This window comes from Microcaecilia unicolor, chromosome 9 (genome assembly GCF_901765095.1).
Source record: "Microcaecilia unicolor chromosome 9, aMicUni1.1, whole genome shotgun sequence".
NCBI lineage: Eukaryota > Metazoa > Chordata > Amphibia > Gymnophiona > Siphonopidae > Microcaecilia > Microcaecilia unicolor.
Genome location: NC_044039.1, coordinates 221,192,224 through 221,208,869, shown reverse-complemented (window position 1 = coordinate 221,208,869; position 16,646 = coordinate 221,192,224). Strand labels below are relative to the sequence as shown.

Sequence of the window (16,646 nt, the reverse complement as noted above, 5' to 3'; positions counted from 1 at the left end):
TTTTGGACGGCTTCCATAGGCCATTATTAAAATGGACTTGGTGAAAATCCACTGCTTATTTCTGGGATAAGCAGCATAAAATGTTTTGTACTTTTTTGGGATCTTGCCAGGTATTTGTGACCTGGATTGGCCACTGTTGGAAACAGGATGCTGGGCTTGATGGACCTTTGGTCTCTTCCCAATATGGCAATACTTATGTCCATAGTCTGAGAAGGACATGGGGGAAACCACTGCTTGCCTCGGGACTAGTAGCATGGAATGTTGTTACTAATTGGGATTCTGCCAGGCACTTGTGACCTGGCTTGGCCACTGTTGGAAGCAGGATACTGGGCTAGATTGACCATTGGTCTGACCTAGTATGGCTATTCTTATGTTTTTATGTATGAAATAAACCTGGCATAATTATGAAGCAAAGAACAAAGCAAAGAGTTGAGCTGAGGTTTTGGATCTTGTCGGCAAGGGAGAGGCTCTCCCAGATCCATTTTCTAGAGTTCAGATACATAGCCAAAAGGAATCCAAATATGAACCTACTGCTGTGAGCATGTAGTGGTGTGTACACAAGTGCTAGGGTCCATTAACCAATCTAGATCAGCTCTGCAGCTCAGGGACTATGTATATCTGAGAAAGGTTCAGCAAATGGAGAACACTAGATGTAGATTGTTTATGAAAACTAAGACTAAAAACAGAGCCAGTAGATTACTGGAAAATCTATGCACTACCTTGCTGAAGCCTGAATGTCCCACAGCATGTTGACCAAGAAAATTGCTGAAACACCAGGCTGGACAGCTCCCACAGCATTGAGAGCTTCAATGAGGCAGATGTGCCCTGGACTACTGCTTCTTTAGCAGCAAGGTCCAGTTTGAGCACGGCAGACGGAGCCCAGGGAGGCAACTATCTAATGAAGATCATTCACATGATTCCAAGTACCAGCAAGTCCCAAAGATTATCCTTCTGCCAGCTCCAGTCCTAATCAGGAGGCCTGACTCTCCATCCACACGATCACAAACTAACCCAAGGTCATTAAGAAGGGAATCACTCAATGGCCAGACTTAGAGTCCTGCTGCTGAAGTGACCAGATCGGGTTTATTAACATGGATAATAGCTCCTGGGTATATGTTATCAGAAGCACAGGTTCCAACCGAACTAGAAGAAAAGGGAGAAAGAAAAAGTACCGTGCCCCTTCCCCAGCTATGGGCAATTTTATGAACGTGGATTGTAAACTTGACTGTCTTGTCACTAGTATGCCAGATTTCTGTTGTCTTCATGCTCTGTGGGAAACCTTCCCAGCTGATAATAATTCTGCTTGCTTTCTATTCAATGACGGATACAGACATGCAGCCAAGTGTAATGGTGCTCCAGAGGAGCTGGTAAACAATCATTACTCCTCCGTCTGCACAGCTGCCCAAGTTAGTAATCAAACTGGAAATATTTATGGCAGATTTTATTACTCAAACCTTTGCCAAGAAAGAAGAGAAAAGAAAGTGGTCTCCACCCAATAAATAAACCAGTTTGGTAGCAGATTTTTCACTTACTATGCCAACTGTGTGTCAGCCGTAAAAGCAGTGGTGCGCTCACCTTCACTGAATCGCTAAAACATACGTCAAGTAAAAGATATTAGCAATAGCTTGTAATCCAACCAGCTTCCAGTAAAATCTCAAAGCAGCCAATCACAGTTAAAATATATATACACAATAGTTAAAAGTGAAAACTTCCTTTCCAGGTACCACAGAATGAAGAAAACTGACATATTCTCTGTCCTTGGATAGTGTTTGCCTTGTAGCGCTATAGAAATGAGAAGTAGCAGTAGTAGTGTTTTAGAACAAAAGTCAAATAGATGGGCAAGTCACAGCACTGCAGCACAGGAGATGCTAGTTTAAGAGAGATGACTGAGGTCAGGCTTATTAAGGAGCCAGTATAGCTCAGGAAGACAGCCCAAAGACCTCCTTCTAGCACAGTGAGCGATCACTGCATCCAGCCATGCCAGCTGGCATCAGAGAGGGTAGAAAAAGAAAAAGACTGTGAACATTTCATGATGCTCAGCTTCCTTAGTTGACCACAGGTACTAAGTGGCAGGGTAGCTTTCAAAACACACAATGATAATCACATGCCCATTTCACTAGACAAAAGAAAAAGAAACAGGGATTCAAAGTGTGAACTGGGGGTCATCGAGTACTCCATTTACAGTATAAATGTGAACAAAATTAGAGGGCGATTCAGAAACTACTGGAGGGAAGACAGACAGACATGATGGTTCCCTGCAGGAGGTTGGTATAAGAAGCCAAGGTTTGCAGATAAAAACCAAATTAATACAAAATGCAAATGATTCTTTCATATTATCAAATATTATTCTCATCTTACAGTTCTGTTTTGTTCATTAGTTTTACCCAATGCTTATTTCGGTGGTATCTGCATTGGTATTTTCATGGTATTCTTTTTGTTCATTAATATCTTCCTGTACAGATTTTAAGGAGACTCCATGTACACGAATTGTTTAAAGGCACCTTTTTTTTTAAAAAATTATTATTTTAGTCTCATTTCCTTTCCCTTATAGAAACAGGTATGAAGGAGTAGTTTAATGGTTAGAGCAGTGGGCTGAGAACTAGGGAAGCTAGGGTTCAAATCCCACTGCTGCTCTTTGTCATTGCCTCAAGAACAAACAGGGGCCCTTTTACTAAGCTGCAGTGCTAGCAGCGGTGGCCGTTTTTGCTGCACGCCAGGGCCCCTATTACCGCAGTGGGTAAAAAGACTGGAAAAAAGAAATGGCCGTGCAGTAACATAGTAGATGACGGCAGAAAAAGACCTGCACGGTCCATCCAGTCTGCCCAAGAAATGCGCCACTTTTTTGTGTATACCTTACCTTGATTTGTACAAGTCTGCCCAGCACTATCCCCACCTCCCACCATCGGCTCTGGCACAGACCGTATAAGACCGAAGCAAAGAATTCATTCAATCTCTCCGCTACATCTTTGTCTTCCTTGATCGCCCCTTTTACCCCTCGGTCATCCAGCGGCCCAACCGATTCTTTTGCCGGCTTCCTGCTTTTAATATACCGAAATTTTTTTTTACTATGCTTTTTTGCCTCTAATGCTATCTTTTTTTCGTAATCCCTCTTGGCCTTCTTTATCTGTGCCTTGCATTTGCTTTGACACTCCTTATGCTGCTTGTTATTTTCAGACGGTTCCTTCTTCCATTTTCTGAAGGCGTTTCTTTTAGCCCTAATAGCTTTCTTCACCTCACTTTTCAACCAGGATGGCTGTCTATTGGAGTTCCGTCTTTCTTTTCTAATTTGTGGAATATGTTTGGCCTGGGCCTCCAGGATGGTATTTTTGAACAGCGTCCATGCCTGTTGTACAGTTTTTACCCTTCTCAGTTGTCCCCCTAAGTTTTTTTTTTCCACCGTAATATGATCAGTTTTGATATCAACCTTGAAGTAACTATACACAGGAAGTCAAATACGTTAGCGTTTAACTTTAAAAAAGGAGACTATGATAAAATGAGAAGATCATAGTCTTTTTTTTTTTTTAATGTTTATTTATGCTTTTCCAAACCATACAAAGTCAAGATGAAAACATTGTCACATCACATGGATAGGTAACTTTGATAACTGTTATACAATACTACTTTTATTTTCAATCTGCTATTGAAACCATCTTGCATTTCCTCTGTTCTCCCCTCCCCCCCCTACAATCCTTGTAGCAATGTTAAGTCACGAAAGATGCTGATCATTTATAATATAAATCCCATATCTTCTGGTGTTGGGCCAGACGCCCTCTGCTCAAAGTGGTAAGTTTGGACTAGAGAGTTGCACGGGGACAGAAATCCTACCCATCCCCGCCTGTCCCTGCTGGAATCTTACCCGTCCCCACCCACCCCGCTGGAATCTTACCCGTACCCACCCATCCCCGCAAAAATTTAAACCATCCCAACCCGTCCCCGCAAGAATTTAACCCATCCCCACCCATCCCCGTAAGAATTTAATAGTACATAAAAGAAAGTTCCAGTCAGCTTCCTTTCTGGATTTGAGCCACAGCACTGTAGGCAAGGACGGACCGGAAGTTGGAACTTGGAACACTCTGGTGCGCACATGTAAGATTTGTCTCTGATTCACTGGGATTGTGTGCTGAGAGGCCGCCACATGCATGCGCCAGTAGGTCAGGTGACATCTGATTCTCGTGCCTGTGTCAGAGCTGAGGTCTGTGCACCAGCCTGGGAGCAAAGAGGATTAATAGTAACAAAGTAAGTGACAGCAAATAGACCTGAACGGTCCATCCACTCTGCCCAATAATCACACTCATGATCAATTCATCATTAAATCAACGAGTGTGATATTATATACTTGATTATGGTCTTTCTTTCGTGTTTCTGGAACAAAGACCACAGGAGTCTATCTGGCCCCATCCTTATGTTCCAACTGCTGGAGTTGCCATCGAAGCCCACTCCAGCCTATTCATGTTCTCATTTGTGGGACACAGACCGTAAAAATCTGTCCAGCACTGTCCTCATGTTCCAGCCACTGAAGTTGCTGTCTAAGCCCTTTCCAGCCCATCCTACACCAGACTGCCATGTATGAGACACAGAACATACAAGTCTGCCAGGTATCAGCTCTAGTTCATCACAGCCAGAGTCGCCATCTAAGCGTCACTTGACACATCCACACACATGCAGCCATTTAAGGTTAGGATTTATATAACTTCCATTTTCTAATTAGAGATCCTCTGTGTTCATCCCACGCCTTTTTGAATTCCGTCATCATTTGTGACTCTACCACCTCCTTAATGGAAGACTTTCCACATTTATGCTGTTAAAGCAAGGAAGAAGAGGAGGAGGAGGAGACAGCACTCAAATAAATTGGTATTCGGTAGATGAGAGGCTGGTGCAGGTGCAGCTTACACTTCCACGGGAAGCCCACAGAACTGGTTCCATCCCCGCGGGAACCCCGCAGGAACTGCCTCCGTCCCCGCGGGAACCCCGCAGAACTGCTTCCATCCCCGCGGGAACCCCGCAGGAACTGCCTCCGTCCCCGCGGGAATCCCGCGGGTTCCGCGGGATTCCCGCGGGGACGGAAGCCGTGCAGCTCTCTAGTTTGGACATCAGTTGAATATATTTTAATTTGTCCAAGACAACCGAGATGTCTGGTAATCGAAGGTTTTTCCACGACGCCGCTAGAATTAGTTTGCCCGCCACAAACACCTGAGTAGCAAACTGATGTACATGAGGCTGAATCGCCAGAGGTTTAAAATGTAGTAAGCAAGCGCTATAGAAATGCTAAGTAGTAGTAGTAGTAGTATGTTCAATTTTCAATGGATAATTCATGGCAGTCACTAGTTTTACAAAGTTCACAATATTCTCCCAATAGTTGACTGCGTGAGCACATGACCACCAAATATGATACATATCACCTTCACACCCACATTCCCGCCAACCCATTGTATCATTCCATTGTTCTACGCCCCAAAGATGTTCTTACTTGACTCTGTCTCTCATAACTCTTCACAATGTAACCATAATTGTACTGTAACATATTGTACTTCCATCACTCACAATGTATTGTAAGCCACACTGAGCCCGCAAATAGGTGGGAAAATGTGGGATACAAATGCAATAAATAAATAAACGCTGACCCGAGCCTGACCCAAATATCTTAGCCAGACGACTAGGGGTGTAATACCAGCCATATAGGATCTTGTGTCCATTTTCTACCATTGCGCTGCATACCGACACCCGAAGTAGGGATTTGAGGGCCCGCACCCATTGTGTGGAATCATATGTAGTGCCTACTGCTAGTTCCCATTTGTGTGTGTAATGTTCTACTGGGTTTTCTCGGGCTATGAGGGCTTTATATATTCTTTAAATACCACCCCCTATTTCCACCGCCCACCATCCCTTTCTCCAGTTGCGTCTCGGTAAGCTCGAGTTCCTCTCCTGCTTTATGTTTGATGAAGTTTTGAACCCTGTGATAGTGGAAAGCCTGTAGGGGAGATAGCCCATGTTCCCAACAAAGTTCCGAGTATGTGGGAATCGTGCCCTCTTCACACATTTGTCTTAATTCACATAGTCCCATATCTTCCCAAACCTTGCACACATTTCCCATCCATCCAGAATCAAAACTAAGAAATGTATGCTTAAAATATTTACACTCTGGGAAGAACTGATCCCTAATCCTACACCAAATTGTTAATGGCCATTGTATGAGGCAGGGGCTTTTCATAATTATTTCCCTAAGTGTGGACTTTGCTAACCATGGTATGGCTCTGAGTGAGTATGGTTCCAGCCAACTCTGTTCTAGGTCAGGCCAAATTTTTCCTGAGTTTTGAAGCCATATTGCCAAAATGCGCAGACGAGCTGCACAATAGTAATCGTAAAATGAGGGGACCCCCATACCTCCCTTATCTCGGAATTGATACATCATCTCTCGCCGTACCCGGGGTGGTCTTTTTTTTTTTCACATAAAGGAGAACACTCTACTCTGTAGGCCCCGGAAGAAGGTGTCAGGTATGTCAATTGGGAGAGCCATGAACAAGTACAACTTTGGGAGTATTATATAGTCTCCTTTTTTAAAGTTAAACACTAACGTATTTGACTTCCTGTGTATAGTTACTTCAAGGTTGATATCAAAACTGATCATATTATGATCACTACTGTTATCAAGCGGCCCCAGTACCATAAAGTCCCTCAACAGATCATGCGCTCCACTAAAGACCAAGTCTAGAATTTTTCCTTCTCTCTTCGGCTCCTGCACCAGCTGCTCCATAAAGCTGTCCTTGATTTCATCGAGGAATTGTACCTCTCTAGCATGTCCCGATGTTACATTTACCCAGTCTATATTTGGATAATTGAAGTCACCCATTATTATCACATTGCCTATTTTGTTTGCATCTCTGATTTCTTTTATTATTTCTGCGTCTACCTGCTCATCCTGGCAAGGCGGACGGTAGTACACTCCTATCACTGTCCTTTTCCCTTTTATACATGAAAAAATTATGTAAAGGGAAAGTGAATCACAGTTAAATCTCCGCTGGAGCATATCTTACACCCTCCAGAATCTACAAATTTAAGGGTCTTTTTACTAAGCTGCACTAGCAGCTTCTGCGTGGAATTGCAACAGTCTATTCAAAGTGAACAGGCTGTGTCGGCGCTAGCGGCTTAAACCACAGTGTTAATGTAATAATCCAGGGCATGATAAACCTTGGGCACCAAGTTGCCTAGAAATTTATTTTTATTTATTTATTGCATTTGTATCCCACATTTCCCCACCTTTTTGCAGGCTCAATGTGGCTTACAATACATCATGACTAGTGGAAATAAGAAGTGAATAGACATTTGGTATTATAAAAGGATTTTGGGTTACATGATAATGAAAAACATGATAGTAATATAACAAGAAAGCATTGTAAGACAGTTTTGGATACATGTGGGGGTTCACATGTGTTGATCTTTGTGGTATGTCCTGTCGAAAAGATGGGTCTTCAGTAGTTTATGGAAGTTGGTTAGTTCATAGATCGTTTTTAGGTTGCGCGGCAGTGCGTTCCAGAATTGTGCGCGCATATAGGAAAAGGTTGATGCATGCATTAGTTTGTATTTTAGACCTTTACAGTTTGGGAAATGAAGATTTAGGAACGTGCGAGATGATTTTTTAGCCTTCCTGGGTTGTAAGTCTATCAAGTCTGACACGTAGGCTGGGGCTTCGCCATGAATGATTTTGTGAACTAGGGTACATATTTTGAACGTGATGCGTTCTTTGAGTGGGAGCCAGTGTAGCTTTTCTCGTAAGGGTTTAGCACTTTCATATTTTGATTTTCCGAATATGAGTCTAGCTGCTGTATTCTGGGCTGTTTGCAGTTTTTCGAGTATTTGTTCTTTGCAGCCAACGTAGAGTGCATTACAATAGTCTAGATGACTGAGTACCAATGATTGTACCAGGTTACGGAAGACGGTCCTTGGGAAGTATTGTCTTACTCTTTTTAATTTCCACATTGAGTGGAACATCTTTTTGGTTGTGTTTTTCGCGTGACACTCAAGCGTTAGGTGTCGATCAATGGTAACTCCAAGAATTTTTAGGGTGTCCGAAATTGGTAGATTCAGTTTTGGTGGGTTGATGGTGGTGAATTTGTTCGTGTTGTGTTGGGAGGTGAGTATTAGACATTGAGTTTTTTCTGTGTTAAGTTTCAGCTGAAATGCATCTGCCCATGAATGCATTATGTGTAGACTTTGGTTGATTTTGTTGGAGATTTCCTTTAAATCTTGTTTAAATGGGATGTACATGGTTACGTCATCAGCGTATATGTATGGGTTGAGATTTTGATTTGATAGTAGTTTGGCCAAGGGTGTCATCATTAGGTTAAATAAGGTCGGTGAGAGGGGGGATCCCTGTGGAACTCCGCATTCAGGTGTCCACGTGGCTGATGTACTCGAATTTGATGTCACTTGATATGTACGTGTGGTTAGGAACCCTTTGAACCAATTGAGAACACTGCCTCCGATTCAGAAGTACTCGAGGATATGTAGTAGAATTCCATGATCAACCATGTCAAAGGCACTAGACATGTCGAAGTGTAGAAGTAATATGTTCTTGCCAGTTGCAATCATTTGTTTGAATTTAGTCATGAGCTTAACTAGTACTGTTTCGGTACTGTGATTAGAACGAAATTGCATGCTAGCGCCAGGGATTTCATCCCCTGAATTTTGGTTGTTTTGTATAGCGCAACGTCAAACAGTACACTGAATACTTCTGAACCACGATTCAGTTAGGTATGCATGTCTGACCTGCTTGGTGCAGGAAGTTTGGGAAGTCTCAAGGTTTCAAGTCTCAAGTGCCTTGAAAGAGCAGATCAAATTTCCTGTATCACATGCTCAAGTTTACATACAGAGCTGAATTGTGGAAGGGAAATAGGAAGCATGCAGTTTCTTCTAAAAATGCAGTCCAAAAGGCAAGGGTGAAGGCCGGAGGCAGAGGTATGAAAGAGTGATATGTGAAACTGGAAAGGGGGGGGGGATGAGAAAGCAACAGGATGAAGGCTAGAGAAGGGGGTACATGCGAGTGAGACAGAGACTAGGCTATGGTATCACATGAAACAAAGCGCCAATTACCTTTTTGCTTCACTTATCTAGAGGGTACTGTCACACAACTGATAGCATGCTTTGCTAAGGGAGTCTACCGGCTTCTGCCAGTGATTTGCAGAGGCTCTATAACAAACCGATTTACTAATATTTCTTTGCCCACAGACACAGAATAGGAAAAGAGCCTTAGTAAATCAGTTTCTAAGAGCTACTGTCGATCTGGAAACGGATTCCCTCGCCTCTCCTCCAAAACCTCACTAGTGTTGGAAGGGTAGGGAAGGGGAAGTGAGAGAGGTCTCAGCTGCTGGCTCCTAGATTTTCTGAACATTTGTCGAGCCCTGTAATATTTAATTAACTTGGGAGAGAGGGTGCCACATGCTGTGGGCTAATTCATAAGTTCACCAGTTATGGCAAAAAGTGCTACAACTTATATCAAAGCCCTAACTAAAAGAAACCACAAGATAAATGGTGATATATAGTTATCATATTGGTACACAGAATAAGCCTGAGACACTGGAAAACAACAGAAGCATCTACAATATCCTATGAAAAGTTACTGGCAAAAATGACAGCTATACAAGGTTCAGAAAAAATTGGTTACTAACTTGGAACAATTTAAACTTCCATAATTTCCCATGACAAGAGCTCCTTAATATATATAGTCTCATTTATCTCTCTTTTGCCCCAATAAAAGATTTTTTTCCCTAATCTGCAGTCCCAGATTATGTCATAATGGGGGCATTTGGAGGCTCATTTTCAAGCACATAGACTTACAAAGTTACATGCACGTGCATTGAACATTTATTTGTTGCATTTGTGGCTTACATAGTACCGTCAAAGGCGTTTGGCCAGTCGGTGGATAACAAATACAAAGTTGTATAGTTCTCTACCAAACCACCCCCACCTCTCCCTCCTCTTGTCCGTTCTATTTCCTCAACCTCTCCGTCCTTTTCCTTCTTGCCTGAAGTCACTGATGAAGAAACATCACATCTTCTCTCCTCAAAATGAACTACCTGATCCTATTCCTACCCACCTTATTAACACCATCTCTCCTACTCTACCCCTTTTATCTGTCATATATCCTCAATCTCTCTCTTTCCACTGCGACCGTTCCTGATGCCTTGCCGTTCACAGCCGCTGCCTTGACTTTCTCTCATCTCAAGCTGCTCTTGACCCACTCCAATCTGGCATGACGACGAGGGCGGAGCACACTGCTGGAAACTACCGCGACGCAAACACCATCGGATCTCGCAGGTACCTCGAGGGGGGTCGGGGGACACCTGCCTCGCTGACGCTAGCTCCCCCGTGCCTGCAGGGTGCTTCGGGGACAGCTGGCTTGCTGAACTTGCCTCCACAGCCTCCAAACCCCATCTCCCCCTGCCCCAAAACCTTGCTAGAGCCCGTTTCATCTCTCCTAGAAACGGGCCTTTTTTACTAGTATAAAATAATGAGTGGAGTGGAACAGGTGGATGTGAAGCGTCTGTTCACGCTTTCCAAAAATACTAGGACTAGGGGGCATGCGATGAAACTACAGTGTAGTAAATTCAAAACAAATCGGAGAAATATTTTCTTCACCCAACGCATAATTAAACTCTGGAATTTGTTGCCGGAGAACGTGGTGAAGGCGATTAGCTTAGCAGAGTTTAAAAAGGGGTTAGATGGTTTCCTAAAGGACAGCGAAGGGCGACGAAAATGATAGTGGGGATGGGACGACTTTCCTATGAAGAGAGGCTGAGAAGGCTAGGGCTTTTCAGCTTGGAGAAGAGACGGCTGAGGGGAGATATGATAGAAGTGTATAAAATAATGAGTGGAATGGATCGGGTGGATGTGAAGCGACTGTTCACGCTATCCAAAAATACTAGGACTAGAGGGCATGAGTTGAAGCTACAGTGTGGTAAATTTAAAACGAATCGGAGAAAATTTTTCTTCACCCAACGTGTAATTAGACTCTGGAATTCGTTGCCGGAGAACGTGGTACGGGCGGTTAGCTTGACGGAGTTTAAAAAGGGGTTAGATAGATTCCTAAAGGACAAGTCCATAGACCGCTATTAAATGGACTTGGAAAAATTCCGCATCTTTAGGTATAACTTGTCTGGAATGTTTTTACGTTTGGGGAGCGTGCCAGGTGCCCTTGACCTGGATTGGCCACTGTCGGTGACAGGATGCTGGGCTAGATGGACCTTTGGTCTTTCCCAGTATGGCACTACTTATGTACTTATGTACACTACTAAATGGACTTGGGAAAAATCCACAATTCCAGGAATAACATGTATAGAATGTTTGTACATTTGGGAAGCTTGCCAGGTGCCCTTGGCCTGGATTGGCCGCTGTCGTGGACAGGATGCTGGGCTCGATGGACCCTTGGTCTTTTCCTAGTGTGGCATTACTTATAACAGATCTTTGTGAGCCACATTGAGCCTGCAAATAGGTGGGAAAATGTGGGATACAAGTGCAATAAATAAAAGAAATAAAAATACACATCATCTGTATCTTTTGTGTTGGGGGGTCTTTTAAGATCAAAAGCAGACCATCCGCACGTTATGGTGATCTTATTATTTGCTTATTTTGTTCCCTTCTGCTTTTTATTTTGCCAGGAATAGAGGAGGCCTCGGCCAAGCCTCCCACAGAAGCCAACAGACACAGCCCAGAGCTGAACTATCCCACTACAACAGGTGTCTTGTGCCGTCCAAAATTCATCGTTTTCAGGGCCAGACTGCGCTATGTTCAGAGTCTGGTCCCATTAACCAGACGCTAGTAAAAGCTCGCACTCACCTAGTCAGCGCCATCTTGCTTCTTCACTCCAGAGAGCAGCAGCCACGGTCTGACGTCACATCAAGCGGGTCAACGTCTGTTTGCGAAGAGCCCAGTGCGCATGTTCGGGGGCGCGAGGCGTGCTGGGAATCATAGTCCGCGCGGAAGCGATTACAGCTATGTGTGTGGAGGTCGAGCGTCGGGCCGCCGCGCCGTCAAGCAAGACCGGCTCTGGGAAGGCGGGGGAAGAGCCAACCCCGCCCCCCCCACCCCTGGCGTCACGCGCGTCTTCCCGGCTAAACGGCGTCCGTCGCTCTTCCCCGTCTCTTGAGTCTCCCCCCGCCGGAGTCAAGGAGGTGAGGCGGCGCCGGCTCGCAGGACAGTTGACCGGGGAATTAATTACACTAATAAAACCGGTAATGACCTCTATGATAAACGACGACCTATGAAAAGGAGTATTTCACAGTCTCCAGGATTGCACATGCCACTGTTTGTAGGGTTACAACGTTTATTTATTTATTGCATTTGTAGCCCACATTTTCCCACCTCTTTGCAGTCTCAATGTGGCTTATGTAGAGTGAAAATATAGAAGAGACTATACATTTAGAGTTACAGAGGTTTTTGGGTAGCATAATAATGAGAAAACATAGTAGTAGTATAACAAGCAAATATTTTGAGACAATGCTACTACTACAGTGGCGTAGCTACATGGGGCCTGAGGGGGCCTGGGCCCCCGTAGATTTCAGTGGGGACCCCCCTCCCGGTGAACCCGCCCCCGCCTACCTTCCGTTTTGCTGGCGGGGACCCCACTCCCAGCCGACGTTCTGTTCTCTGAGTCTGACATCCTGCACATTCGTGCAGGACGTCAGCATGCAAGGAAGAAGACTTTTCTCTGCCAGTGCCGCTGCGTTCTACGGGAGAGGACGTCGGCTGACGGGGAGTGGGGTCCCCTGCCAGCAAAACGGAAGGTAGGTGGCGGCGGGAGGGGGGTCAGCAGAGACGGGGGGGGGGGCGACAATGGCGGCAGGAGGGGGTGGCGGCAGGGGGGGCTAAAATGTGCCCCCTCCCCTCGAGCTGTGGACCCCCTTCCCACGCAAGTCTGGCTACGCCCCTGCTACTACTACTTAACATTTCTAGAGCGCTACTAGGGTTACGCAGAGCTGTACAAATTAACAAATAAGGACGGGCCCTGCTCGGAAGAGCTTACAATCTAAAGGACGAAATGTCAAGTTGGGGTAGTTAAGTTTTCCTGAGAAGAGGTGTAGTGATTAGGTGCCGAAGGCGACATTGAAGAGGTGGGCTTTGAGCATTGATTTGAAGATGGGTAGGGAGGGGGCGTCATGCAGGGGCGTAGCCAGACATCATGGTGGGAGGGGGCCCAGAGACCGAGGTTGGGGGTACATTTTGAGTGCCGCCCTGCTGCCCCCCCCCACCGCCTCACCCCCCTCACGAACAAATACCTTTGCTGCTGGGGGTCCCCAACTCCCACTTGCCGAAGACTTCTTCAGCGCAGTCTCCGGAGCTGCCCCCTGCTCTTCTTTCTTGTACACAAACGCGGCTGCGCCGGAGACAGCTGAGCGTCAGCGTGCACAAGAGGAGCAAGAAGAGCAGGGGGCAGGCCATGAACGCGGCTGTGCCGGACACCGCTGAGCGTCAGCGTGCACAAGAGGAGCAAGAAGAAAGAAGAGCAGGGGGCAGGCCGCAAACACGGTTGCGCCGGAGACCGCTGAGCGTCAGCGTGCACAAGAGGAGCAAGAAGAAAGAAAAGCAGGGGGTGGCGGAGACCGCTGAACGTCAGTGTGCACAAGAGGAGGAAGAAGAAAGAAGAGCAGGGGGCAGGCTGCGAGCGTGGCTGCGCCGGAGACCACTGAGCATCAGCATGCACAAGAGGAGCAAGAAGAAGAGCAGGGGGCAGGCCGCAAACACGGTTGCGCCGGAGACCGCTGAGCGTCAGCGTGCACAAGAGGAGCAAGAAGAAAGAAAAGCAGGGGTGGCGGAGACCGCTGAGCGTCAGCGTGCACAAGAGGAGCAAGAAGAAAGAAAAGCAGGGGGTGGCGGAGACCGCTGAACGTCAGTGTGCACAAGAGGAGGAAGAAGAAAGAAGAGCAGGGGGCAGGCTGCGAGCGTGGCTGCGCCGGAGACCACTGAGCATCAGCATGCACAAGAGGAGCAAGAAGAAGAGCAGGGGGCAGGCCGCAAACACGGTTGCGCCGGAGACCGCTGAGCGTCAGCGTGCACAAGAGGAGCAAGAAGAAAGAAAAGCAGGGGCGGCGGAGACCGCTGAGCGTCAGCGTGCACAAGAGGAGGAAGAAGAAAGAAAAGCAGGGGGTGGCGGAGACCGCTGAACGTCAGTGTGCACAAGAGGAGGAAGAAGAAAGAAGAGCAGGGGGCAGGCTGCGAGCGTGGCTGCGCCGGAGACCACTGAGCATCAGCATGCACAAGAGGAGCAAGAAGAAGAGCAGGGGGCAGGCCGCAAACACGGTTGCGCCGGAGACCGCTGAGCGTCAGCGTGCACAAGAGGAGCAAGAAGAAAGAAAAGCAGGGGTGGCGGAGACCGCTGAGCGTCAGCGTGCACAAGAGGAGCAAGAAGAAAGAAAAGCAGGGGGTGGCGGAGACCGCTGAACGTCAGTGTGCACAAGAGGAGGAAGAAGAAAGAAGAGCAGGGGGCAGGCTGCGAGCGTGGCTGCGCCGGAGACCACTGAGCATCAGCATGCACAAGAGGAGCAAGAAGAAGAGCAGGGGGCAGGCCGCAAACACGGTTGCGCCGGAGACCGCTGAGCGTCAGCGTGCACAAGAGGAGCAAGAAGAAAGAAAAGCAGGGGTGGCGGAGACCGCTGAGCGTCAGCGTGCACAAGAGGAGCAAGAAGAAAGAAAAGCAGGGGGTGGCGGAGACCGCTGAACGTCAGTGTGCACAAGAGGAGGAAGAAGAAAGAAGAGCAGGGGGCAGGCTGCGAGCGCGGCTGCGCCGGAGACCACTGAGCATCAGCATGCACAAGAGGAGCAAGAAGAAGAGCAGGGGGCAGGCCGCAAACACGGTTGCGCCGGAGACCGCTGAGCGTCAGCGTGCACAAGAGGAGCAAGAAGAAAGAAAAGCAGGGGTGGCGGAGACCGCTGAGCGTCAGCGTGCACAAGAGGAGCAAGAAGAAAGAAAAGCAGGGGGTGGCGGAGACCGCTGAACGTCAGTGTGCACAAGAGGAGGAAGAAGAAAGAAGAGCAGGGGGCAGGCTGCGAGCGTGGCTGCGCCGGAGACCACTGAGCATCAGCATGCACAAGAGGAGCAAGAAGAAGAGCAGGGGGCAGGCCGCAAACACGGTTGCGCCGGAGACCGCTGAGCGTCAGCGTGCACAAGAGGAGCAAGAAGAAAGAAAAGCAGGGGTGGCGGAGACCGCTGAGCGTCAGCGTGCACAAGAGGAGCAAGAAGAAAGAAAAGCAGGGGTGGCGGAGACCGCTGAACGTCAGTGTGCACAAGAGGAGCAAGAAGAAAGAAGAGCAGGGGGCAGGCCGTGATCGCGGCTGCGCCGGAGACAACTGAGTGTCGGCATGCACAAGAGGAGCAAGAAGAAAGAAAAGCAGGGGGCAGGCAGCAAACGCAGCTGCACCAGAGACCGCTGAGCATCAGCATGCACAAGAGGAGCAAGAAGAAGAGCAGGGGGCAGGCCGCAAACACGGTTGCGCCGGAGACCGCTGAGCGTCAGCGTGCACAAGAGGAGCAAGAAGAAAGAAAAGCAGGGGTGGCGGAGACCGCTGAGCGTCAGCGTGCACAAGAGGAGCAAGAAGAAAGAAAAGCAGGGGGTGGCGGAGACCGCTGAACGTCAGTGTGCACAAGAGGAGGAAGAAGAAAGAAGAGCAGGGGGCAGGCTGCGAGCGTGGCTGCGCCGGAGACCACTGAGCATCAGCATGCACAAGAGGAGCAAGAAGAGAGAAAAGCAGGGGTGGCGGAGACCGCTGAGCGTCAGCGTGCACAAGAGGAGCAAGAAGAAAGAAAAGCAGGGGTGGCGGAGACCGCTGAACGTCAGTGTGCACAAGAGGAGCAAGAAGAAAGAAGAGCAGGGGGCAGGCCGTGATCGCGGCTGCGCCGGAGACAACTGAGTGTCGGCATGCACAAGAGGAGCAAGAAGAAAGAAAAGCAGGGGTGGCGGAGACCGCTGAGCGTCAGCGTGCACAAGAGGAGCAAGAAGAAAGAAAAGCAGGGGTGGCGGAGACCGCTGAACGTCAGTGTGCACAAGAGGAGCAAGAAGAAAGAAGAGCAGGGGGCAGGCCGTGATCGCAGCTGCGCCGGAGACAACTGAGTGTCAGCGTGCACAAGAGGAGCAAGAAGAAAGAAAAGCAGGGGGTGGCGGAGACCGCTGAACGTCAGTGTGCACAAGAGGAGGAAGAAGAAAGAAGAGCAGGGGGCAGGCTGCGAGCGTGGCTGCACCGGAGACCACTGAGCATCAGCGTGCACAAGAGGAGGAAGAAGAAAGAAGAGCAGGGGGCAGGCCGTGATTGCGGCTGCGCCGGAGACAACTGAGTGTCGGCATGCACAAGAGGAGAAAGAAGAGCAGGGGGCAAGCAGCGCTCTGGGGGCAGGCAGCAAACGTGGCTGTGCCGGAGACCACTGAGTGTCAGTGTGCACAGGAGGAGCAAGAAGAAAGACGAGCAGGAGGCAGGCCGTGATCGCGGCTGCGCCGGAGACAACTGAGTGTCAGCGTGCACAAGAGGAGCAAGAAGAAAGAAGAGCAGGGGGCAGGCCGTGATCGCGGCTGCGCCGGAGACAACTGAGTGTCGGTATGCACAAGAGGAGAAAGAAGAAAGAAAAGCAGGGGGTGGCGGAGACCGCTGAACGTCAGTGTGCACAA

At 47.9% G+C, this 16,646-nt stretch overlaps 2 protein-coding genes across 2 annotated transcripts in view; one reads left to right on the top strand and one right to left on the bottom strand.

The window, feature by feature from the left end:
* The window catches only part of SNW1 (SNW domain containing 1), a 67,878-nt gene extending 55,930 nt beyond the window's left edge, over positions 1–11,948 (bottom strand). The window contains exon 1 of the mRNA XM_030214059.1: positions 11,830–11,948. Within this exon, the coding sequence (XP_030069919.1) occupies positions 11,830–11,843 (14 nt within the window). The 5' untranslated portion in view covers positions 11,844–11,948. The remainder of the gene's footprint in view (positions 1–11,829) is intronic.
* Positions 11,949–12,130: 182 nt separating this feature from the next.
* Positions 12,131–16,646, top strand: part of ADCK1 (aarF domain containing kinase 1) — a 179,890-nt gene continuing 175,374 nt past the window's right edge. Inside the window, exon 1 of the mRNA XM_030215362.1 lies at positions 12,131–12,224. The gene's annotated coding sequence lies outside the window, so the exon portion shown is untranslated. The remainder of the gene's footprint in view (positions 12,225–16,646) is intronic.